The sequence below is a fragment of the Epinephelus fuscoguttatus genome, linkage group LG20 (genome assembly GCF_011397635.1).
Source record: "Epinephelus fuscoguttatus linkage group LG20, E.fuscoguttatus.final_Chr_v1".
Classification (NCBI taxonomy): domain Eukaryota; kingdom Metazoa; phylum Chordata; class Actinopteri; order Perciformes; family Serranidae; genus Epinephelus; species Epinephelus fuscoguttatus.
Genome location: NC_064771.1, coordinates 13,331,669 through 13,357,348, shown reverse-complemented (window position 1 = coordinate 13,357,348; position 25,680 = coordinate 13,331,669). Strand labels below are relative to the sequence as shown.

The window sequence follows — 25,680 nt, the reverse complement described above, 5'->3', positions numbered from 1 at the left end:
TGACAATCAAATGATACTCTCAGACCAGAGCTGGTTTATGAGATTGTCTGTGTTTTACTTAAATGCTACAGTTTGGACGCCTGAATTGTGTATTTTGAAGCGATTGGGCACGTTTAGTCTGTGATTGAATATCTTCATGCAAGCTGTGCTTTGCTTTTACATGGTCACCTCTGTCATGTTCATGGCAAGGGATTTACACATTGAACGCACATACGAGGCTGTTTTGGGCTTTTGAAGCAAATTGAACCAGTGTATGTGATTTCAGCTGTACAAATACACATGTTAAAGCACTGGCTGAACCAGAAGATGAAGAAAGAATCACTTCTCGCTTTATTTCACACTGCTTGATAAAGAACAATTGTTTACATCACTTCTTCCAGTGTATCCTATAAAAAAATGTTAGCAACCAAGCATGGGTAGCAAGCAAGAAATGTTTTAGAGAATTCATTATATTTAGTACATAAAGGGATGTAGTGTTCCTCCGACAGAATTATACTCCTGGCAGCAGAGTTGGCTATGAGACAGTTTAATGACTAAATAAAATCTGGGAAGACCTACATAATCAAAACATTTTACAGTTTTTTGATGGCTAGTCAAACATTTCATAGGTAGGTAGTGTTGCCACAGCCCCAAACGTGTATTTTTTTTTTTTTTTACTATACAAAAGCATAGCAACATTATTTAAAGGGACAGTTCACCCCCAAATCAAAAATACACCTTTTTACTCTTACCTGTAGTGCTATTTATCAGTCTTGATTGTTTTGCTGTGACTTGCCGAATGTTGGAGATATCAGCCATAGAGATGTCTGCCTTCTCTTGAAGCACAAAAAATACATTTGTAAAACTCAACAGCAATGTCTCTTCCCATAAATTATGACCCAATTACTCAAGATAATCCACAGACCTTGTTGTGAGCAGTTTCAAGTAGGAACTATTTTCCTCCTATTGAACTTCATCCACCAACCATGTCACTGCACAGAAGGAAGCGTGCATGTACTGCTAGCTCACCTAGCACCACTGAGCTAGCTAACATTACACCTCAGTTGAGGAGGATGCTATTAATGTTTACATCTCACGCTTTAACACGCATGAGCCTCTCATCCATGAGTAGATGCATGCTTCCTTCTGCACAGTGATACAGTTAGCAGGTGTAGTTAGGTAGAAAGAAAATAGTTCCCACATAAAACTGCTTGGAGCTTTGAGCACCACAAGCTGAGTGCCATCTAGTTCCATTATATTTAAGAAAAGGCAGACATCTCTATGGCCGATATCTCCAACATTCAGCAACTCACACCAAAACAATCTAGACTGATAAATAGCACTACAGGGAAGAGGAAAAACATGTTTATTTTGGACTTCTTCTGGACACAAATTGATGTGTGTACACAGGTTATAACTGAGGAGCTGTTTTCACTTTGCCTTGCAAAAGCAGGAAATGTACCTGCACAGTACTCAAATATATTCACATATTCATTCATAACACAAAATTGTTTGGGAGAGAATGGAAACCTAAGGGAGTGAAGCTAGAGACAGACGACATCTAGTGGTTGAATTTTGAAACTGAGCTGTACTTTATCTATTTGACATGTGATACAACAAAAATGATAAGGTTTCAGTTTAATGTTATATATGAAATAAATAAGTAAACTTGCTGCTTTTGGTTAATTTCCACTGCTGTCCTAGTACAAAAAAAGTATTCAGGTCACACATTATCCAAATAAGAGTCAGTCTCATTGTAGCAAATCTCTTGTTACAGCCTTTTTTTCTATTTACAGTTACTACATCCCTTCTCTGTAAGGTCTCTGAATCAACCACACATGACTTTACGATGACAGACTAGTGACTGATGAGCATGCTGTAAATCAGAGCCATCTGCAACACTGTTATGGTGTGCAAAGTTTACATCTTATCAGCGAGATAAGAACATGTGGATGCTATCTAGGCAAGACTTAAATGCTGTCTAATGATTACTCGTGTGTGTTAGCAGAACAAACACACAATCCCTTTCAAACTGACAAGCAAAGGAAACAAATAAGTTCAGGTTCAGTGTCTCTGTGTGTCATTTACAGTCTGTAATGGGGTAGTTCATATTGACAATGTCTCTCTGACAAGTTCTTTAGATGAGGAGGCCATGGTGGCGTCATAGATAGTGGAGAGTGGCACCTCTGAACCAGCGTTTGAAGGTCTGTTGTTGACTGCGGGGTCTGCTTTGATGGATGGGCCGCTCCTTCTGAAAGAGTTCCTGATCCTGCTGGAGAGGCGGTCGGACACGCGCCTCACCACCCGGCTGAGTCCGCGGTTCTTCAGCTTGATCAGGCCCACATCATCCTCCAGCTCTTCAGGCGGCACGTCGATGTTCCCGGAGTACCAGAACACCCACCAGATCAGGCTGAGGAAGATGATGATAGCCCCCGCGTAGATGAACAGATCGTGGATAACCAGCCCTCCGAACACTCCCACCATCATGATGAAGACACCGAGTATGTCGTGGGCCACTGCGAACCAGAACGAGCACTTGCAGCGGCCGACTCCTTCATACCTTCTCTCCATGACTGGCTCTACCTGTACAGATGTGGACATGGTGCAAGTGAAGATCCTCCAAACAAGACAAAAGTTAGTCCAGATGTGTATCAGCAGGACAGTGAAGTGCAATCCTCATTGACTCAACATGAAATAACCTGCAGTGGTCAAAGTGCAATGTACGCAAGCGGTTATCAGCAAGAACCACACCAGCTCTGTGACTGCATTGGATGTTTCAAAAGAAGTTGCATCATCAATGACAAAAACAACCACTTCCACATTATAGAGTCACTTCTATTCGAGCCCCCTGGCTGTACCACTTCCGCCTCTGCTTCTCCTTCAGTATGGGGATCCAAACAAGTCCCATCACGACGAACATCAGACCTATGGACAGGCAGGCCGAGGCCACGGAGCTGGATGACTCAATCACCCCTAATGACTGGAGGAGGAAGAGGAGTCCGCCTGCAGCGCACATCAGAGATCCCATCACCATCACAATGATGGGTTTGTGGAGGTGGGCCCAGCCCGGGGCCACAGCAGCGCCTGCGTGAGGGTCTGGACACAGGCTTTGGCTCCCAGAGTCATCTGGAAATGAAGTTTCTCCAATTGCTTCCATGGATGCTTCACAGAACAATGTCTGTTCCCGCTCTGTCTCTCCCCTCTGAGAACCTTTAACACATGAATAATGCAAATACCAGACGCTGAACATCCATAGCTCTCCCTCAGCTCGTCCCGTCTGCTCAGCCAGTCCCCGTCAAAATCAATGCAGCCGCCTCCCAACACTCATATGCAGGAGCTATATCCTCTGTATGATCAACGAGAGTGTCCGCATGATGCATCTCTCATTCTCCTGCCCAGTAACCCGTGAACACTGTAATTCCAGATGGCCCACCACACCCACACAGCAGAGGGAGGGCTTGGATGCAAAAGACAGACTCAGCCCACCTGTTGACAACCAAATCATCATCACCGATTGGCTGGCCACTCAGTGACCATCTTGTTGCATTATACCTCCAAAACAAATATACTGTCTACAGATAAATTCCTATCTTAATTTTTCAGATCAGCTTGTGTGTAGGATGTATGTTTGGCGTCTCGAGGACACGAAGGAGTCGTGAAGATGCAGAGCCTCATACTGTAGGGGATGTGCCATGTGAGTAGCAGGCAGCAGCTGAACAAGCCGGAGTATACTCTCATTAACAATAGGCATGTCATCTGATACAGCTGGCAGCTATACATGCACAGCTCTGATGGCTAAATACACCAAGAGCAAACAGGCCTTGAGGCTGGTGCACTTTAGGTACACAGAAGGTGTTTAAACAGTCCATATTTATTAAGTGTGTGAAACAATATAATTTTCTGTGCTGCCTGATGGTGATGCTCTTGGATAAGATCTTAAAATGAAGCACTGCTGAGTTGAAACCAAGTGTTGAAGATGTAAAGTTTACTGTACTGTTTTTTAAAAACCTAAAGTAGATTGAAAATCATTTAGTCGCCAACGCTGAAAATGTCATTATTCTATTTATGATCAGTGAGTCATTCTGCAAAATCATGATGTTCATGATTCATACTAGGAGGATCCATAACATACTGGGTGTTACTCGAACTTTGCATGAATCAGGGATGATTAAATATATCTGTATTATCTCTTTCATCCTGACAAGAATGACTTCTCCTAAGCATCATCTGATAGGTACAAATACCCTAAAACAGTGTTTGCCAACCTTTTCCTTGAGGGACCCCTTTTCTGTCATTGACTAAGCTTACAAACCACAAGTGACATATTTTATGAAAATTTATACTGTATTCAATGTATAACAGTAACAGTACAGAACAGCTGATTAACTGTACCATCAACTCAAATAGTAAACGCAGTAGCTGCAGGAAGTTTGTGTAAAACAAGCAATTTGAATTAAATTTGAGCAGATTACTTCCTGTGAATATCACATCAGATTTCCTGATATTTTAAGAACTTTTTATACAATTCTTTCTCTCTGATTATGAGGATGTTCAGGTCTTTCCTGTGCCCCTATCCTGTGAGATTATAAGTTTGTATCTTGAATAACTTAAGTTTAAAAACAACTTGATTTAGTTTTCCTCACAGAAATAAATGAAATGCTGAGATGTAGGCCTATTTTTATATTTTTAAAAAGTCTTCTAACACCCTGTAAAATCAAGAAAGCCTTGCGACACCCTGTGAAGCTATGATGACCACTAGTGGGATCCGGACTCCCATGTTGAGAACTAGTGCTTTAAAATAAAAGGTCAAAAAGCCGAAATGTTAAGGAGTAGTATTTTTCTGTCACATCAAGAATAACACCTAAATTCCCAGCATTTGGAACATCCCATTCAGTAAATATTAACCTAAGTAGCTCATAAATCACCAAATTCACAAGGTGTGATTCATAGACATTTTGACATAGCAGGAAAACCACAAGAATACTTTATATGGGTGGGAAAATCTAGGCACCTCATGATTTGATTCTGATGCAAAGGGCTATGCTGTGGTTACAAATTATTTATGTATCAAAATTATTGATCCCTATACAAGATTTAGTTTTCCTCAGTGTGACTACAAGCTACTTTTCAAACAGCGGATTTGTAATGATCCATAATCAAACAAGAAATTACTTCCATTATCTTTAATTAATACAGTAGTAGTAACATACAGATGAGACTTTATACAAGTTAAATGCCTCAATTTACTGGCTTTTAAAAGGGAATGCCACCTAAATTGAACATTCCACTACATAAGTCTCAAACTTGCGATGTTATCCAGCAAGTCTGGAGCTGCTCCGTAGAAAATGAATGGGAGACTGATTTTGTGGACCCACATAACATTTGTTTTATTTTTTCACACCCAAATGAGCTTTATTCTGTCGTAGTGTTCTCAGTTGTAAGATAGAAAATGTACCCATATACTCAGAACATTACCCTGGGTGCTCTCAGTGTCATCAAGAACATCTTACCATTCATTGTCAATGGAGCAGCTCCAGACTTTATACCATATGACATCACTTTTGGGAGCGATTTGGGAGTTATTAATGTGTTTGGACTGTCTTAGATCACAAGAATAACATGAATCAACTCTGAAAGTGGGTGTAGGTCCCTTTTAAGCCAGGGGGTGTGGGTCAGATTGTATCAGTTTGTGGCTGTTCACACTCAGCCATCCTCACCAAAACTTAAGTCCTAAAGTAGCCTTGCTTAGAATGTAAACACGATAACCATGTTTAGGTCCAGTAAATTTCACCTTCCAACTGGTTCAGCCTTGGGGAACATCCAGGTCTTATAAAACTGTCACAGGCAATCACAATTTACACACAATTTTTTAATTTTTTGTTATTGACATTTCTGCATCAACAGTGATGCATCTAAGAATAGAATAGAATGTTTCAGGGCCTCTGTGTATGATGGCTCACTGGCATGGCTTATTGATAGACTCAACAGAGCCCGAGTTCACAACATTAGTTCCACCTGTGAAAAAGGCCTGTTGTTACAAAGCATTTAGAGAACACAGCATAGCCAAAGATAATTTCGGGTAACAAAGGTTATAATCTGCTTCATAAAAAGCAAAAATACAGACTGAACATATTGACCATTCTCTGAACGATCCGGTGCTGTGTACTGTGTAAAATGTCCATGTTGAGAGGGTAATGTGCAAAGATGCTCTGCTGAGAATCATTTCACTTTAGGCACTTTTCTTTTTACTTTGGAGTCGGTCTTGCCGGCTGTCTTGGTCTTTTTGTTCGGTGCTTTTCCTTCCTTCTTTGCTACAGCAGGTTTGGGTGCCTTCTCCAGCTGCTTCTCTTTAGATGGCTTCTACAAAGAAAGAAAGGCAGTGAGGGTCTACAGTCTTCTAAATTAAAACAGTACAGCGTAATCAGGGCTGTGACGGTTTCTGTAACTGTATGGAAAAGTCAGGGAACGTGAGTCATGGTCTGGTGCGCACAGCCACACGTTCTTAATGTTCTTAATTTTTATAATGAAAATAGTTTGTAAACGTTAACAGGGAGTGAAATGTTACCTCAAAAGAAATGAAAAGTAACTGTTCATAATGCATTTGTGTTTTTCCCACTGTACCAAACTTTGATTTGTGTACCGTTACACTCTAGAGTCAGTCGATATATTCAAATTAGTTTAGGTATTCAAATCTAGCAGCTGAGAGTAGCACTGACCTCCAGTTTAGGCTTTTTAATAGGTGTTGCCATGGGAACCAGCTGTGGGATTTCTTCCTCCTCTTCTTCCTCTTTTCCCTCACTGGTGGCATCGGTTTGCTTTATGTTCTCTGTCTCGTTCTTCTCTGCCTCCTTTTTGTCTTTGCCACCCTGCGATCCACAAACACATGAGCTGGTTATTTTACACATCATTTCTACACACAAGATGAACTTAAACGTATGAACTTGTTCTCACCCTTTTCTTGCGAGCCAGTTCCTTTATCTTCTCCAGCTCGCTCAGCTGGTTCAGGTCTGAGGTGAAGATGGGCAGGGCCACTGACGTCTGACTCTTTATGTGAATGAGCTTCATCACTGGTCCTTTCTGTTAATAGCCATGCAAATAACATACATAATCAGGAAATGGCAGCCCAGTCCATGAATTAATCTTTGCCTAAACCACCTCTAATGAAAACACAAGACAGCGAGACTCACCGTGCGTAGTTTGGCCACCACTGTTTGGACAGCAGCCTCGATGTTTTCTGTCACCTCATCTGCGGTCATGCCGGCGTGGGCAATACGTGCCATGCTACGATACGGGCCAATCATAAAGATAACGCAGGGTTACCCAATAAAACTCTAAGGTGACATTGTAAACAGCACCAGTACAAGTGGTGTAAAAACAGGCGTTGTAGTATTTCATGTGAACATTATACATTGTGTATCAAGGTTGTAGAGACAGGCTCCACAACGAGAGGAGGTCCATCTGGATTTACATTGAATCTCTATGGCACCAGCACATGCCCGTATCAAACACTTCACAGAATCGACAGGGTTGCTAAGAGGTGCTATTCTTTTGACCTCACACGGCATAAAAACTTCTGTGAAACTGAAATTGTTTGCAGTCTCGCTGAAGCAACAGTTCAGACAGTATGTTTTCATAAAGCAGAATAAAGATTTGATTAGGAACACAAAGAGCAGCGGAGCAAATCTCACCAGCAGCAGCCCTTGTTGGTGACCTTCAAGTAGGTGCCCTGGATGACTCTCTGGATGTCTCTGGCCAGATGTTTGCTCTGCAGGTTCACAGACAGCGGCTCCCTGGGAAAGACAGAAATGAGGTGAGGATGCATCTATGGCAGCTGGGAAAACCTCAGTGTTGGTTTGGTCAACACCCAACAGACATGTTAGCTGTGGTATTATTTTGAAGATACAGAGGAATTGAAGGTTAAACTCTGACAGCACTAAGAAAAGGTCTTACTTTTTCCTCTCGTAGAAATGTTTTCCGAGGTGGGATGGCAGCCGGCGGCGGATGCGGTCGTCAGAAAGGAACACATCAAAGTTCCCCAGCAGACGGCGCTTGGCTTCATACGGTTTGTACTCCGTCCTCAGGACCGAGTATGGGATGATCTGATCCGGAGACAGGGATGTTTGCTTACAAGTGCAACAGAAGTACTGAAGATGCCATTTTAGCTGTGACCCATCTTATCAATAAGCACTTGGAGGATTCTAGCTCATTTGCACATCTTTTATTGGTTGATTTTAGTTCAGCTTTTAATACGTTGCAGCCACATCTTTTAATTAGTAGATTAAATGATTTTAATGTTGATCCTTTAATTATTAATTGGTACTTTTCGTTTTTAACAAATCGCAGACAGCGGGTCAGTGTCAATGGAACTTTATCTGACACTAAAACTCTGAGCACAGGTACACCACAGGGATGCGTGAGTTCTCCGGTCCTGTTCACTCTGTACACAGATGTGTGTATGTGTATGTGTGACACTGCAATTGTATCACTGTTGAAAAAGAATCATGATATATCTGATTACTTTTTGGAAATTCAGAGGCTTCTTGAGGGGTGCGACCATAACCACCTTATTCTGAATGTGAATAAGACTGAAGAAATGGTGTTCGACCCTCGAGGAGTGGGTGACCACAGGCCCGTGGTCATCCACAACCAAGCCATTGCCCAGGTGCAGTCATACAAATATCTGGGTGTCTTTATTGACAACACACTCACCTGGAGCACACACGTCGACAGCCTTTGTTGCAGACTACAGCAACGGTTGAATTTTCTATGTCGTCTGAGAATTCATGGTGTTGATCAAAGATTTATGTTGATTTTTTATAAGGCAGTCTTAGAAAGTCTGATCAGGTATAGTATCACAGCTTGGTTTGGTAACCTCTCTGTGCAACTAAAGAACAAACTGTTTCGGCTAATTCATGCTGCTGGAAGAATTATTGGTGTTAAAGAGCACTTCTCCATTCAGAGTATTTATGAACAGGCCACTCTGCAACAAGCAAATAAAATTATCTGTAATCCATCACACATCATGCATGGCAAGTATGAGCTGCTACCATCTGGTAAAAGGTTTTGAGTTCCTCACTGCAGACTGAACAGATTTAAAAACTTGTTTGTTCCTGTGTGAATAAAGCTGGTAAACAAGGTCAGATAAGACCAGAGCTCAGATGACTTGCGTTTGTTTGTTTTGCACAGGTTAGTATTTTTTACTTATTACAATTTTAGCATTTTATTAGCCCTATTAGGTGTTATTTATTCATTCTTTTATTTATTCATTTCTTAATTCACCATGTTTCTTGCACTTTTTGGCACCTTGTATGATATGGAATGCACATATCTATTGTATGTTTGGTATTGTGTTGTATTGTATTGTATGTTCTGTGTTGTGGCTGCAGCATGGGCGAACGGCCCAGAACAAATTTCTGACTTTGTGAGACAATAAAGTTAATCTTGAATCTTGACAAATCATGATTGTGTCTGCCATCAACAGGAGGTCATTATGTAGTCATTGCCAGCTAGTAAAACACTGGTGGTTTTTTGGTTTGAGTGCATTTGTGTTTGTCTATAACCACTCATGCAACAATGACCACATCAGCAGCTGTCAGTTGTCCATAAGAACTCTGATAGATACCTCAGTGATGTTTTTCACTCCCTTCTCCTCCAGCAGCTTCTTGTAAAACCTCTGGGTCTGGTCTGAGGTCATTTTGGGCTCATCTCTGGTGAAGAGGCAAACCTCGTCTGTGTCAGGCCGCTGGCCATGGGGCAAGGGACTGACGGTGGAATGAGACATACATATCAATACAGCCGGTTCAGGTGAGCTACAGGTCAGGCATGAAGGCAGGTTTATGTTTCTGTGTGGTGGACTCACATGCGGATGGACTGTGCCTCCCTCGGGACCATCCAGAGGGTGAAGAGCAGGCTGATCGGTTGAGCGTCTTCCAGAAACAGGGCATCACTGGTGGACTTAGTTTTCAGGAAAGCCTGCAGAGCCTGGACGGCCTTTTTCACCTGACACACACATAAACAGAGTTATAAAATACTCTGTAAACAAACCGACAAACTTCAGTTTTCTTCCAAAGTTCTCGTCATAAGGACTTGTTGAGTGTCACTCGGAATTAGCTTCGGTGCTAATCCAGTCAGCTAGCAAACAGACTAGCTAATGCTAGCTACGTTACAGCTGCTGCGGATTCATGACAATATCTTTTATCACAGTAACGTAAACTTTTATTAACCGGCATGATATTTACAAAGAGTTAAACGTAAAGTGGCAAAAACAAACGTTTACCTGTGCCCGGTCTAAGACAACCGGTGTTGTATCTGCCATGCTGTCTGCTTCACGTGCGAACCGTAGACACGCATGCGCAGTCGGTGTACCTACGTCACACTTCAAGAGAACTTTATTTGTATGACAAGTCTGAACACAGCAAGAGTAAAGAAAAGTTGCCTCAAGAGCCCAAGTGTGGGCCCATGAAAAGGTCTATGGCTGTCCTACGAATTAGATCAAGTAAAACAATTTACTTGCTGTCCGAAATCACTTATAATTTGTCTGTAATTAACATAACAAATACATAGCTATATAATTCTATAATTAAAACACATTTCATTGTGCCATCTGATACTCCGCTTCCAAAGTTAAGCTAAATTTTGGCAAAAGAAAAGAAGCATTGCCAGTTTTCAAAATTATGTCTCTATACTGGAGCCCCTAAAAAGTCTTGCAATTACATAAATTGGGTGTGACTGGAAAACTGAGAGCTGACAGCCACATGCTCTTTACACTGTTTCATGTCTGCACACATTTTGACCATTATTTTATCAAAGTAGTATTTTTTCAGTCATGATTTGATCTTATGATTTAATACCTTCTTGCATTTATTTCTTCAGTTTGATTTTACTTTTCACTGGAGTTCACTTTCTCAGCCAAAAAGCACATGTGGAAATATGATTAATTGGAATATAATTGCAGGAAGTACATCATTTTGCAAAGTGATATGGGTGTGGGTGTGGAAGAGGGGCTCACCTTGGAAAATACTGCACTTCCTGCCAACATTTTCTAATGGCTGGCCTACTAAAGACCATATTGAAGACAAGAAGATTTTAAATCGAAGTTAAAATACTAGATACAAGTATTGCAGTCTTACTATGGAAGTATCTGCACTGAAAGTTTTTTTTTGTTTGTTTATAAAATACTAAAGTAAATTACAAATGTATGGCAGCCCGAAAGGGTAAAAATAGCAGTGTTTTAGATGATGGCAATACATCAAATTGTACTATATAAAAATGCATAAATCAAAGGACAGGACACTTATACAGTATTGATATTTATATGCTACTAATATTCAAAAGGAAATGTCAGGTTCACTTGCCCATCCCAAACTGGAATGCTTACTTAAAGGAAAACAAATACACCTTTCTGTTGCAGCTTGATCATTTATTTTCACTTTAGATTATGTAACAGCTGTGTGTGTCTGTCTGTGTGAGTGTGTTTATCCATGGTTCATCAGAGTAGTATTTGAGCTCAATCCAATTAAACCATCCCATGTGGAGAGAGACCAAACTAAAAATTTTGGTACAGCAATCCTCGAAACCAAATAAAATGTCCGCTGGATTCTTAATCCCGCTCTTTAAAAAGGGAGATGTACTTTGCAAATTATAATTACAGGCTAACTCTGGTCTTTTGCAGGATATGAAATCATCATTCTATAGTTTTTGTCTTTTTCTTCCCCAAACTCAGTTACACTGCATCCATCTCCATTCTAAAAACAAATGGCGTGGCCGGCCGACTGCGCGGTTAGCCGTGGGAGTACTGAATGGGGGCATGTAGCTACATTAGTGGCATAGCTGAGCTCTCAATATGAGAAAGCTGACACACTGGACTTGGTCTCTCATTTCATATTGTTCATCATAAAAACTGATTCAGTCTTGTTTTCTTCATGTGACGCAATTTTATTCTCCTTCTTCGCTCCTTGTTGTCATTGTTCTTCTCTTCAGCATAGTTGTGTGTATAGAGAGAGTAGCTGTTTGGGTCGGCTCTAGCAGCATGTCTCCTCTGGTAACAGGTGGAAGAACTCCATGCATGCTGCCACTGTTGCATTTAGTCCTTTTCTGGCACCAGCTTCAGCACTTTGCCGATGGCGATAGTTTTGCCTGGTGGAGGAGTGTATGAGGAGAAGTGAGGGACAAAATGGGGATTCAAGACTCACTGGAGAAACAAGTCAGACGTGAAAAGAAGTAAGCAGAATCATGATTTATTATCTCTGCTGTAACGTCTGTGTCTGTAAGCAAATTATGAAAAATCTATTAGCTTAAAGTCTAACTTTGTATTTTTTAACCAGGAGCCCATTTTCCTATGTTTTTGTGTCTAAAGGAGTAATGGGAACAACAATTTTTTAAAAATGGTTCAGCATTGATCGAGACTGCTACAGCCAGCAGCAGTGAAACGGGTTGCCACGTAAACACTTCCATCAATTTACATCCACTAAAAGTGCTTGTTTTTGTCACTGACAGGCTCAGGTTATTTGTAGTGTTTAAACAACATTATGGAAAGGATCCCTACAGAGATAGACCTATTTGTTAAAGAATAAGATCCTTTTGTTTAACAAATAATAACCAAGAAATTGCCACTGCCAAACCCACCAGACTCCATTGTAATAAACAGTAATTTTAGCGTATATAAATGCAGCATATCTTCACACCTAACTGGGTAAATTACAGGTTTATTTCAACCAGAGTTAGTGACAGTTGAAAAGGTGGGGAGATGAAGCAAGATGGTTTTGTATGTTCTACTTTGTTTCTGTCGACTTTGAATGAAGTGTGTTTTACAAGGATAAAATTACTGTTTATTTAAATGGAGTCTGGTGAGTTTGGTGATAACGATTTCAGGGCTGTTTCTGGTTAAAAAGAATCTTGCTCTTTAACAAAAAGATCTGTCTCTGTAGGGATCCTGTACATAAAGGCCCAGACATGCCAGACCAACCTCACAGAACTACCTGCAATGAAGGCCAACTGTTGCATCGCCTCATGTCACCTGTGTCTCGGCTTAAAAGTTGAGCTTGAACACACCTTAAGTCCACAGCCAACTACCGCATATATTCTACACCTGCGAGAGAGGAACAATCTCTCCATACCAGCAGGTGATGTTCGTCTGTATTTGTCATTAAAATGGGCTCCACCATCTCCAACACTAATTCAACATGCTGATTCGGCCAAAAAAAGCTAATGAGGGCCAGCTAGTGCCAATGGTATGAGATACACTGCAAAAACTAGGGCAACAGATGGTCATTGACAGCCTGACACTGACCAATGGCTGCTTGGTCCTAAGTTGTCAGACACCTAAAATAATAATCTGAGCCTGTCAGTAGCAAAACAAACATTTTAAATAGACAGTGGGAACAATCGTGTTTACATTGCAGCCTGTTTCCCTCAATAATGAACCAACTTTAAAATGCTGTTCACATTAGACCCTTACACACAAAAACATGGGAAAATATGATCCAGGATAAAAAAATATTAAACTTACCCTTTACATTAAACATCCTCAAACTGTCTTACAAACACACCCACAGTGTCCTTACCTTCATCTCGCAGTGTGAATCGTCCCATCTGAGGGAAGTCTTTGAAGGTCTCTAAGCAGATGACTCCAGCTGCCCGGAGCCTGGCGATACACACCTGGTCCTGCTTAACAAAGCGTGGTCGTGTTTTGCTTTTCTCCCCCGTCTTCTTGTCCACCAGACAGATTAAGGCCTGCGGTCAGGATTTAAAGAGTTGAACTACAGTCCAGTAAGGCCAGGAGGCCATAAAAAACCACTGGCTAGGCAAATAAAATAGATAACAAGAAACACACTCTTATACTGTAAAATGTTTCAGCTACAGCTTGGGAAGTCAGGCAGGTAACTTACTGAGATTTGCACTTCTTCAATGCAGGTGTGGATGTGAAGGACTGCATTGTAACCAGGACAAATGATTGATTTGTGCTCAATGATGACGATCTGAAAAAATGCATACAGAGTTGAAACAGAGCTGGATATATTAGTTCCTTATCTATAGTCTCCACATTTTCATATTTAAAAACAAGCTGCCCAGTGTTAAATGGCTTTAAAATGTGTCTTTCACAGATAAAATCAGCAAGCATCAGTCATTTAAATGCCTCATTCCAAACCACTGGGCACTCTGGCTCAGAGCACTTGCTCTGAACACTGAACAATAAATCAAATAATGATAATGTTCTGCATCAAACAAGCAGCTAAGTGCTGCTGCTAACTGGGCTTTTAACAGTGGCTCTGCATAAACGTGTGGCCTTAAAATCAATCGGCTTTCAGCATAGCCTTCCCACCTACACCTGTTTTTTTTTTGTTTGTTTGAGTGGTGTGGTGGAGTTTCTATCTGGGAGTCTATCTGTTGGCATCAGATGGAATAAATGAGAGTGAATCAAGCCCCAGCCTGGATCTCTTGATTCAGACTCTCCCCGCAAGTAACGACCCTGAAAGTCAGATGTACAGTGAGGACACAGATGCCAGCATGCAGTGACTTTGATCATCTGGTGTCAGTGTACCTGTGCGTCAAAGGTGCGGCCGGAGTGGCAGAGGTTGTCAGGGCTACAGAGGATAAAACCGGGAAGGATTTCTTCCTCCTCGATGCCCTTCAGCCTCAACTTCAGGTTCTCCCCAGGACTTGCATCGTCTGTCTCCACATCGTCGCTCAGCAAGCTCAATACCTCCACTGTGTGCTGCAACACACAGAGACACACTCTTATTAGTATACACTTCAAATAAACACATTATTGCTATATATGGCTGGTGTTAGAAGTGAAACTATATCATTTTTCCATCTAGGCTGCAGTAAATTTAATACAAGAATGAGGCCTTGAAGTTATTTCTGGTAGGTTTCTTGGTCCCTTGTGAGAAGGAGGAAAGTAATACGGAGGAGAGCTCACCCTGTTCGGCATCATGACCAACTGCTGGGCTTTACTGATGGATCCAGACTCCAGCTTCCCGAGGATAACTGTGCCCATGTCCTGCAAGCACACACACACATTGAGAAGGGTCAGAGTGTAAGTCATAAATAACTTCTGATGTGTGTTAGTCTTAACTTTTAGAATCATTGGCTGATCAAAAGTTATTAATCTTGACCTTCAAATGTTTTGTAAAGCCTTTATGTAATGTAGGAATGTGTCAAAACCTGTTTTATGAGTGTGGACCATGATACCTGTCCTGAGTAAATACAGTATAACATTACAGCTACACCTATTGAACTCGGGAAAATACAACATATTGTCACTGTTCAATAAAAACCATGTATTGGATTGAAAAATGTACAAACTTCTTCAACTCACTGCAGTCATGTAAAGCTAAAAACAGGGTCCCTTAACTCATGCAAACCTGGCATTTTGGAGGTAGGTGGTTTTCACATACCAGCAGGCAAATATTAGCAGGCTGAAGATAAATAATAATACTGATGATATCCTGTTGACCTACAATATGAAAGCAACTATTCTTTTGCTTTCTCGCACAACTGCCCACTAAACAGTATTTAAGATTAAATAAAACTTTCTTTATCCTGAGGAAAAACGCTGTGCAGCAATTGCAATGCAAAGTGGGAAGAGTGCAAATACAAACAGGGCAACTATGTAAAAGCCTAAGATAACAGTACGGTGCAAATCCAAGATAAATGCAATGCTAAAATCAGGTATGTGTCTTACTGTATATCTCATCTCAGTTCCATTTACCTAGCAACAGCTATTTAATTGGCCCATTTTTTGTATTGAAGTGTATGTAGCAGTCCAGAACATTGGAGGAGTCTGTGAATTTATCCAAGCTCATAAAAATTCCCACACGATTTCAGGAACCAAGACCTAACACATAGTTTCAAAAACGTGCAAATTTGGATGTGAATCCCCTACAAGCCTCTCTTTGGGGAAATGGGCTTATCCACTTTGTTGTTGAAAGTTTGATGAGAAGACAGACTAAATTTAAGAAAAATCTGCCTACTAGCACCTCTAAAGCTCACTACCTGTACTTTTGGCCAGAGCCAGGCCAGCTGTTTCCCTTCTTTCCAGACTTCGTGCTAAGCTGAGCTAATTGAGATAGCTTTATATTTAAATGACAGACGAGAGTGCTATCAATTCTTCCATCAAGCTCTTGGTAAAGAAAGCAGCAAAGCATATTTTCCAAGCCGTTTCTACCTACATGAAATACGCCATGTTGTTTCTACAGTAGCCCAGAATGGACAAATCAAACACTGGCTCCAGATAGGGTGCTTTCTGCATCGGCCACTGTAGTTCTTCTACAAACTTGACACATGGGAAAAGTTTTCGTTCTGCACCCTCACTGCTTGTTGCCACTAAACCCTACACACTGGACCATTAATGATCATGCTTGACAATCATTACATCCAATATTCCTCACAAAATAATGAGGGTAATTGTTTTATCCACAGCTGCGTGGATCTGCAGAAAGCTTGCTATATGAAAGTCTTGGCTGGTCCATTCATATGCAGCAGACAATTAACTGAACTATAATCCCTGTACATCAGGGGAACTCCAGTTGGGACTACTTAATCTTATCACCACGATATAAGTCTCTTTGCAATCACAGGGAGAGAGGAGCATTTAAACATCTTGAAGACAAGAGGACAAAAAGAAAAGATAATTCATGAAGAAGGGAAAGATGATTAATGTATGGACAAATGAGAAAACTCCAAAATAACTCAGTCCCACCAACACTTACAGTATGTGCTGAAATGCTTCCAACATCCAAACTGAGGGAAGTGCCAAGAAGCTGAATTATCTTAAAGAGCAATGACTACGCAGAGGCTGCAGTATGTGTGTGTGTAAGCATGTTGGTGTGCGCTTGGAAAATCACCAAAGAGGAAGCAGAACGACAAACTGGAGAGGGAACATAAAAAGATTTTGGCCAAGCGAACGAAAACCAAAAGAAATCTTTACACCCACTCATCTGCTGAGGACAGGGAGAAGACAAGCTGCCACAGATTTGTTTCTCTCTCTTTAGAAAGACACGTCCTCCAGCTGCTCACCTTGTACTTGTCGACAATAGGTAGTCTGACTGGTCCATCGCTGGATCTGGTGAAGTTTGGCAAACTGTCCAGATGGGCAATAAATGGCAGACCCCTGGAAAAGAACAAAAATCACCACTTGTAAAAAAAAAATTATTTTTATTTTGGGGTCAGAAATGTCTCCATGAGTGCCATGTCCTACCATGTACCTACAATGTGATCTGTGACAGCCTATGACTCATAATTCAAGTGCATACTAGCAGATTTTTTAATTCAGATTTTGATCAGACCACAGCTGTGTATCATATCTGAAGCATGTTGCTCTACAGTAACCCAGAACAGATAAATAAAACAGTGGCTCTAGATCAGGGCATTTGCACATAAACCAAAGTAGTTCTCCTTCACACTTGATACACAGGAGAATTTTCAGTTCTGCAACCTCACCACTAGATGTCACTAAATCCTACACACTGCACATTCAAATAAAGAGTTTTTTTTGTTAGAGAAAATGCATATATTTGCTAAGTGCTGGGCATACAACTGGATAAATGATACTTGGATTATATTGTGTGACTTGTGTTAGAGTTTTTAAACGGATGTTATGATATAGTTTTGCTGTTGTCAGACGTGGTCCCCAAGAAATCAATAAATCAATATGTTTGCCGTTTTCTTTTTTTTGTTTGTTTGTTTTAAGATTTTTTTGGGCATTTTTAGCCTTTAATGGATAGGACAGACAAGTGTGAAAGGGGGAGAGAGAGAGGGAGTGACATGCAGCAAAGGGCCACAGGCAGCAGGCTGGAGTCAAACCCGGGCCGCTGCGGCACCAGCCTTGTACATGGGGTGCCTACTCTACCACTAAGCCACCGACGCCCCAACGCTTGCCGTTTTCTGTGGAGGCAAATATTACTGGCAGTTCGGATGGGCAGGAAAAAAGTGATGAAAAGTAGGTTATTGCTACCTTACAGAAATACTGCGTGAAATAGTCCACCTTCACCTTCTCTCCCCCTCTCTCTGTCTCTCTCTAAATACACACATACACACACACACACACACACACACACAGCTTGGGCAGCGTCTTAGTCGTTTGTCCTGAAAATTGTGCTACGAAACTGCATTAAGTTTGGAGCTTGGGGGTCGGGTGATTGATTAACATGAATCTTTAACATTACATACATCTTATTTTGTTATTTTTTATTGACCCCTGACACTACTTCATGTGACATATCGTTTGGTGTTCACTTTCCGAAGAAGTACCTCAACTTCAAAACTTGTTTTTTTGTTGTTGTTTGTTTTGTTGCCCTGCAGGCTCATGCCCTTTTTGTGGCTATTTGCATGGTGTTAATTAGCGTCGACACACGCCTTAAACTGACAAGGAGATTCATCATTATAAGAACACAGGTTTAAGAACATGTCATTAATCAGATGTAGACTTTTTTTGCTAAGATATTGGTGAATGAGGCCCAATGACATTGGGCGCTTTTTTGCTCTGAGCTGAAGTTTTTTAAACTCGAACCGTTTAGCACGTTCCTGCAAAAGCTAAAGGCACATAGAGGGGAAAAACACAAGGCACTCAGCAACGCAAAAGGAGCGAGCAACGGGTTTCACTCTCATTGAAAACCATAACCAAAACACACACTGTCTGATCAGTGTACAGTATAGAGCTGCAACCTTTCGGGAAAAAAAAAAAAATGTTCCATTATAAAAATGACTGTGAATCAACATTGTGTCAGCGCTGCATACCAGAGCTCTCTGATCACCTCTGGGAAACATAAAACTGTGCCAGAAAATAAAGGTAGTACTGATGCAGCATTAAAGGAACAGAAGCAGCTGGCGGGTCTCTTTTTTTATTCAATGTATCATCATGTCTTTATAAATTCATGTGAGTACTGAGATGTGAAAATGTTCTATGACTACTTTGTTAACATGTGACAAAGCATCATTGTTCAGGTGAATCGAGTGTGTGTAGCTGGGTTCAGCCAGTGGTAAATACAGGCTTAAGAGGATGATTGTGTGTTTAAAATTCCCCCTGTGAACCAGACAACCCAACAAAAGTTCACACTGTACTAACAAACCATCCCACCCACTGCACTTACGTGTACCAGGGGCACTCGGGCACGGGGTCCTTGAGGTTGGCACCTGTGAGTCCGGAGCAAGGCATAAAGTGGATGTCCTTCTTGGGGTTGAAGCCCACTTTCTTTAGAAATGGAACCAGCTTCTCCTTACACTCTTCATACCTGCAGGAAAGTAATGAAATATGTGATTATTTACTACAATATGAGAAACGTAACACCATGGGTTTTTACAAAAGAAGACGTCAGATAGGAGCTATTAACGGACCATCTGAATAAAAGCCAATGCTAATAATTAAATGATGGAAAGTGTTTCGGTGCCAACTGGAGCCGTGACAAATATTTGAAGCATCATGGATAATGATTCTCACACTTTCCATCACGTACTGCTCATGCACAGGAATACCTTCAGCAACAGACTGACACCACCTGCTATATTTGCAATATATTTCACTTTAAATTCAATTTTAAATTTGCTTTAAATTTGCATTTTATGTTATTTTAGTCCTTTCATTTTGTACTCTTTGTATCTGCACTCCACCAACTTTGTATTGCAACTGCTGCACAGCAATTTTCATCAGGATAATTAAAATTCTATCATAACTTAATCAATTAGTCGTCAACCATTAAATTAATAGCCAATGAATATGATAATCTATTAACTGGTTTGAGTGATGTTTTAAGGGAAAAAGTAACTATTCTCTGATTCCAGCTTTCTGGGTGTGAATATTTTCTGGTTTCTTTACTCGCTTTATGACAGTAAACTGAACGTTTCTGGGTTGTCATCCTGGGTTTTGTAATGTCATAAGGTATAAAATCTGGAGCTGACATCTCACAAGTTTGAGATATATATCTCTGGTTTCTGGCCTTGAGAGAGACACTGATGTTCATAAATCCTAGGCTATTGAAATTCTTAATTTAGGTGGTGTGCCCCTTTAAGCCAACACAAACACGTCATATCTATCTTAACCCGATTCCTGTTCACCTTTCTAGGCTCCAGTTGACGGTGGGGTCATCCATCTTGTTGACCAGGACAATGAGATGCTTGACTCCTGCTGTTTTAGCCAGCATGGCGTGCTCCCGCGTCTGTCCACCCTTCTCAAAGCCGGTCTCAAACTCACCCTTCCTCGCTGAAATCACCTGATACAAACCAATAAGGGAGGTAAATAATTCCACAGTTACGGTTCCATGACATTTAAAAGTGTCGTCTTCTTTAAATAAATTCTGTGACCTTATTTGTAAACTATAATAAAGATGGACAGTGGAAAAAGGATTTTGCTGCAGAGGCGAATTGAGAAGTTTCCGTGGATATGCGTAAATACTTTTTTTTTCCTGTGATGAAACACCAGTGGATTTACAGGATTTAATCTATGTGTGTCTGAGGTTTAAGGTTGGTGAATGTTAGGATTGGCATGTTTGTTTATCTCACCAGGACTGCCAGGTCGGCTTGTGAAGCTCCACCAATCATGTTGGGAACAAAGCTCTTGTGTCCGGGGGCGTCCAGGATGGTGAAGTGTTTTTTCTCAGTTTCAAAGTAAGCCCTCCCGACCTCCACCGTCTTTCCCTTGTCTCTCTCCTCCTGGTTTGTGTCCAGAGCCCACGACAGGTACCTGCAACCCCCACGTTTATGTATTCATTTATGTTTTACAAAACTGTTTTATGAGCATTTAAAATTGCTGTGCCAAACATGGCTGTTGTTGGGCAATATTTGCTTGAATTATTCATCCTGAACACCATGTTGATGCTGAATAAAACATGCAAAATAACAAAATATGGTGGGTCAGATTTGGTGCTTCTGAGAGCTTTCATTAACATATTTTTCTCACCATGTCTCCCTATTTTTTTCTTTTGCTTCTCTTTCATATTTTTCCAGGGTTCGCTTGTCCACCATTCCAGTTAAGTACCTACAAAGGGAGGAAAAAGAAAATAGAAAGGTGAGAAGCAGGGGGTCATGGAAATTATGTTGTCTTTATTATACCTGTGGCATTATGGAGGCAAAAATGAAACTGAGGCTGAAACTGAAGAAAAACAACTGTTGTGTAAGAGGCAAAATGTTGCGCAATAGCTAACAGCCACTGTGGCATCAATAAACACTGGACTGTTTTGTTTGTTTGTTTTAATTTTCTAAGTCTGGATGCAGTTTTCCATAAAATGGGAAAATTAAAAGTCACACTTTACCGCGTTTAAGAAAAATAATAGATATTTTTTAACTATTCAGAAATCAGAAATACTTTATTTCGAGGGGACACTTTTCAGTTGCTTTTATACTGTATGCAGGCATAGAGAAATTAAAGAAAATTGAAATAGGAAATATGCAAGAATAAATACGTTACGCAACCATAAAAAAATATTGAGCAGCCCTGCAGCATTGTGATCAGATGACACATAACATGAAAAAGTACTACTCACATGATCTGTCCTCCAATAGTTGATTTACCAGCGTCTGACAGACAAAAACATTCAGAAGATAAATAAAAGTTTCTACAGTCTTCCTCAGATAAATTAATATACATATAGATACAAATGGGACGCACCCACGTGACCGATAAAGACCACGTTCACATGTTCTTTCTTGGGGGCATCTGGTGGTGCTGGAGCCACTTTAGGCATGGGCATCTCCTCTTCTTCCTCCTCCATCATCATCTCCTCATCCTCATTCCTCGCAGCGCCCTCCTCACAGGCTCCTCCTGAGCCCAGGTCCTCCTGTCCTCCGCCTCCTCCTCCTCCCCCTGGCTCCTCCTTCTGCTCCCACGTCTCTTCCTCTGTGGTCATGTCTGCATCTGTGCCTCCATTCTCCACCGGAGCTGAAACCAAACAAATATATACATATATATATATATATATATATATATATGTACATACACCTTGTACTCCTCTGTAATGTCTAGATGCTACGGAGGAACTATTTAATGATATAGCATCTTTTTGGCTGAAATGAAAACCTGCAGACTGATGGTGAATAAATCCTGATTGATTCTGAATCCTGGAATTCACTCAAGCTGCGACGTTTCTGCCAGTTTTATGTTTATACCAAACTTTAATCCTTTTACCACATTTGCACAAAAATTTGGAACGAGAGCCGCTTTTGCACACATCAAACACATGCAGGAACAAATCCAACTTCAAAGACAAAACTGCACTGAGTGAAGTCACTTTATTCCCTTGCATCTCCTACACCATTATCATTCACCTGCTCTATTTTAGACAATATGTTTAGTTTGTATTGTGCATCTAGTTATGTCATTTTATGTTGCTGTAATTTTATCTCTGACTGAATTTACATTCACGTGCTATGCTGTGGTGCAGCAGTTAGCACTATTGCTGCACAACAACAAAGTTCTGGGTTCAAGCCCGCTGGTCAGCTTGGGCCCTTTTATGTGGAATAAACTGTAATTTAAACATCCAATCTGTCAGAGAAATACACATGTTCACTGTCACAACAGCTGCACAATCTCTCTTTGGTTGTCAACCACAAGGTCAACTGTTGGTTGTGTCCTTGCGTGGATGTTTTTAAGACTGAACAGATCTTTTCGGGCCATTTCTAATCTTAAACTTTTATTCTATGGGCGCCCCTGTAGTTCACCAGAGGCCTGTATTAAAATCGCAGGATATCTTGTCGTTATCTAGCTTGACTAACCCTAACACTGGCCGTCTGGAAAGCCGGTACTACAAAGCTGGTTATCAGTTAGTTCACTCAACTCTGGGTCTTCCTATCCAACCACAAGCACGTACTATACATGTGAAAGCGGCAGGGATGTTAAATATGAGCAACATCACCAGAACCATGAATGATGTCGGCTACTTCGGTACCAAAAGTTTCCGGGACTGTGAGACAGTAAGATGTCAGTGGCATGGGATGTAAATAATACTCTGTAATCTTATAACGGAAACGTAGAAATATTATGAATACTATCCAAAAATACACTGTCGGCTGAGACTTAAATTACATGTAGGTATCACTAGGCTATATGTGACATATGTTTTGCTGTTTAGTTGGAGGATGATGAAACTACTACTAAAACACTGCTTCTGTTTCTAATGAAATCTAATCTTTTTTTTCCCTAATTCTCATCACACAGGTGTCTCATGTTATTTTGAGCTGCAGTGATGGAATCAGAGTGCAAAGTATCAACACTACCACTGTAGACTAAACTTTGCACAAGTTGAAATACAGCTAAAATCATGTGTTTAGCGCTGTAAATGATCTCTGTGTGTGTTAGAAGCTCTGTTTTGAAGCCAGTAGAAATAGAGCCCTGAAACAATGAAATGATTCTCCTGACCTATAGCAACATATAGTCTCCTCTTTTTTACACGAGACTCTGGACGTTTATCCATGGATACTCTTTTCTTCAGTGATCTGATTGGTCAGAGGTCAGGGTGTTGACAGGCTGTGATCAGATACTCTGAACCTAACCTGCTCCGGAGCTGTTAGCTGTTCAGCATATGTTACCAAAGCGATTTATCTCGGTACAAAAGAGAACCAGCCTTGTAGTACTGAAAACCCAGAGTTAACTGTTAAGTTACCTCGCTAACTCCAAATCCTGCTTTGCAGTACAGACCTCAGGTGGAGCACATATCAGTGAGGCTGAGGACTTACCACAGTGGCCCAGGTTCAAGTCCATACCAGGCTCTTTGCTGCATGTCATCACATCCCCTATCTTTCCTGTTTCTCTCACACTTAAAAGAAAATAACTGCAGCAAAAACTATAAAATTTCTCAGTGCAACAACTATAGTTGAAGTTGTCTACATATATGAAAGACCTCAAGGATAACAGATACTCATAAAAGTTATTTGCCATTGCTGATATTCTATAAAGAGTTGCAAGACTTTACTGTGGTCTGCAGTTAATCATTCATTAGTCCCGTCCAACTCGTTAGAAGCACAATCAGTGCAATGTTCTACTGAACAAATAACAAAACAAAAGAAAAAACTGTAACGAGAGTACGCTGAAATCTGCTGAGCTCTGCAGAAGGAGCATCTTCCCATGGCAACACACAAATAAGCCTCCCATTTCTGTAACTATGAAATTATGCAGCCCAGCAGTCATGTACAAAGCCTATTTTCTTCTCAACCCTCCTCGTTTATAACCAGCCTGTGAGATATTGCTGCTGGCAACTCAGAGCACCATCCATGCCTTGACTTTGTCGACAGTCTCATCATGCTGTAATTAGAATTTTTCTCTCAGACACGCTCAGAGAAATCTGACAAGGCAAGTATTAGAATAAGCATCTCCATGAATATGTCTGTGGGAAATGTGAAAAGGAAAGGTATCTCATCATTCTCTCTGTCTAATAAATATACATAGCACCTGATCTCTTGGCCTCCCTGTGTCACTCACTCTGCTACAGCTGCAGTGCTCAGCCGCTCTATTAAAAAACAAAAACACCACCAGTTCTCTGTAACCTGAGAAGAGGCATACAGCATCCAGGGGTCAAAATGTGACTGAACCTGATTCGCGCAAATTAAAACTAGTCAGCAAATAGTGACTGAAGGAATGACACAAATGCAAATTGGTCTGACACTCAGCAGACAGAGACCTCGGACATGCCGCGCTTGACACACCACAGTGTGGGCCAATGGGATGTCTATTTCGGGCATGGACAAGTGAGGTTGCATCATATTATACGTAGGCCCATGCACATGAGTTTACCAATGCCAGCGATCCAAATATGGCTCAGTAAGTGAACCTACAAGAAGGGGCTCAAAAGTGAGCATCCAAGCTTTCCTGGTCTGCATGAAGCTTGGTCTGATTTCAAATCTGGCAGCAGGTAAAAGTGCACACCTGAGCCTGTAACCACACCTATCCTGTGGTAACAACCGGCCTGACAGGCAGAGCTGTAACTGATTAACTTTTAGTTGTGGTGCGAGGTGTACGATGTGGGTGCATACCAGCTGTTTCTGCCACCTCCATGCTGGCCACTGGGTCAGGGGCACCTTTGAGGAAAGAAAGCAAAGCATGTCAAACTTCCATAAATATTTATTAGACAATGATTGTCACGCTTAACGTCTCGTTGTGACAGTCACTGCGTTATAAATCTGCTACTACACCGTCACAACACATGACTAACACTGAAGCCGACTTGTTGATTAGTTAGTGGAAATGCGATCACTGTGGCACAGGCTGGACTGAGCACAGCGAGTTACACTGAGGAAGGCTAACTTAGCTGGATTAGCAGTCAAGCTAGCAAGTTAAGCTAACTTCCAGCCAGCTGTCTGGCATTCACGTACCGTCTGAGGCCGGCATTTCCACGGCGCTGGCTTGAAGGAAGCTCGGTACAAACACCGGGGCATTAACGTTGGGGACAAACGGCTTGGCGTTGACGTTGAGGGCGGCGAAGGCGGTGGGGAGCTCCGCCGCGGCAGTCGGGGCCTCGGCATCCTCCTCCAGCTCCCACGAATCCGGGGCTGTGTCTCTCGGGTCCATCGCTCCTTTTTCTAGAGTTGACAAGCTCTCCACTACCGGGGAAGGTGGATGGTTTGTAAGGTTCCGTTAAAACGCGTTGAGTTGCTGATGTGTTTTAGACTCTTAGCAGCACGTTTGGTGAAGTTCCCATTGCTTTGTTAAGCCTTGCTTTCGCAAGCATATGGATCCCGTAGCCGACGAGAAGTGCCGTACAGCCGCCGCACGTCCCG

At 41.4% G+C, this 25,680-nt stretch overlaps 3 protein-coding genes and 1 non-coding gene across 4 annotated transcripts; all 4 read right to left on the bottom strand.

Moving 5' to 3' along the window:
- Positions 1-1,329: 1,329 nt before the first annotated feature.
- LOC125880878 (transmembrane protein 238-like) lies at positions 1,330-2,799 on the bottom strand. Its single transcript, XM_049563687.1, has one exon. It carries the CDS (start codon positions 2,578-2,580, stop codon positions 2,086-2,088), a length of 495 nt encoding a protein of 164 aa, XP_049419644.1. The 5' UTR covers positions 2,581-2,799; the 3' UTR covers positions 1,330-2,085.
- Positions 2,800-5,827: 3,028 nt separating this feature from the next.
- On the bottom strand, positions 5,828-10,342 carry rsl1d1 (ribosomal L1 domain containing 1). The gene is made up of 9 exons (XM_049563686.1): positions 10,256-10,342; positions 9,839-9,978; positions 9,602-9,740; positions 7,930-8,078; positions 7,668-7,769; positions 7,167-7,260; positions 6,931-7,056; positions 6,696-6,845; positions 5,828-6,339 (listed from the first exon to the last, which is right to left on the bottom strand). The coding sequence occupies exons 1-9, from the start codon at positions 10,292-10,294 to the stop codon at positions 6,199-6,201; spliced, it is 1,080 nt and encodes a 359-aa protein (XP_049419643.1). The 5' UTR covers positions 10,295-10,342; the 3' UTR covers positions 5,828-6,198.
- Positions 7,389-7,520, bottom strand: LOC125881380 (small nucleolar RNA SNORA55). Its single transcript, XR_007448234.1, has one exon. It is a non-coding gene; the product is annotated as a small nucleolar RNA SNORA55 (small nucleolar RNA).
- A 1,035-nt stretch (positions 10,343-11,377) lies between the features above and the next one.
- Positions 11,378-25,667, bottom strand: gspt1 (G1 to S phase transition 1). Its single transcript, XM_049563163.1, has 14 exons — positions 25,276-25,667; positions 24,937-24,981; positions 21,581-21,850; positions 21,456-21,489; positions 20,873-20,950; positions 20,476-20,656; positions 20,032-20,186; positions 19,071-19,211; positions 16,999-17,092; positions 14,900-14,980; positions 14,519-14,692; positions 13,866-13,955; positions 13,542-13,710; positions 11,378-12,114 (listed from the first exon to the last, which is right to left on the bottom strand). Exons 1-14 carry the CDS (start codon positions 25,469-25,471, stop codon positions 12,062-12,064), a joined length of 1,761 nt encoding a protein of 586 aa, XP_049419120.1. The 5' UTR covers positions 25,472-25,667; the 3' UTR covers positions 11,378-12,061.
- Positions 25,668-25,680: the final 13 nt, after the last annotated feature.

Excerpts from the sequence above, each read along its gene's own strand:
- LOC125880878 (XM_049563687.1), bottom strand. The coding sequence starts at position 2,580 with ATGTCCACATCTGTACAGGTAGAGCCAGTCATGGAGAGAAGGTATGAA.
- rsl1d1 (XM_049563686.1), bottom strand. The coding sequence starts at position 10,294 with ATGGCAGATACAACACCGGTTGTCTTAGACCGGGCACAG. Across the intron at positions 9,741-9,838 it reads GAGGCACAGTCCATCCGCAT|TCCCTTGCCCCATGGCCAGC; the intron begins GTGAGTCCACCA and ends TTCCACCGTCAG. Across the intron at positions 8,079-9,601 it reads GAGTGAAAAACATCACTGAG|ATCATCCCATACTCGGTCCT; the intron begins GTATCTATCAGA and ends TCTCCGGATCAG.
- gspt1 (XM_049563163.1), bottom strand. The coding sequence starts at position 25,471 with ATGGACCCGAGAGACACAGCCCCGGATTCGTGGGAGCTGGAGGAGGAT. Across the intron at positions 20,187-20,475 it reads AAGCCGACCTGGCAGTCCTG|GTGATTTCAGCGAGGAAGGG; the intron begins GTGAGATAAACA and ends GGTTTGTATCAG. Across the intron at positions 14,693-14,899 it reads TGGTCATGATGCCGAACAGG|CACACAGTGGAGGTATTGAG; the intron begins GTGAGCTCTCCT and ends TGTGTGTTGCAG.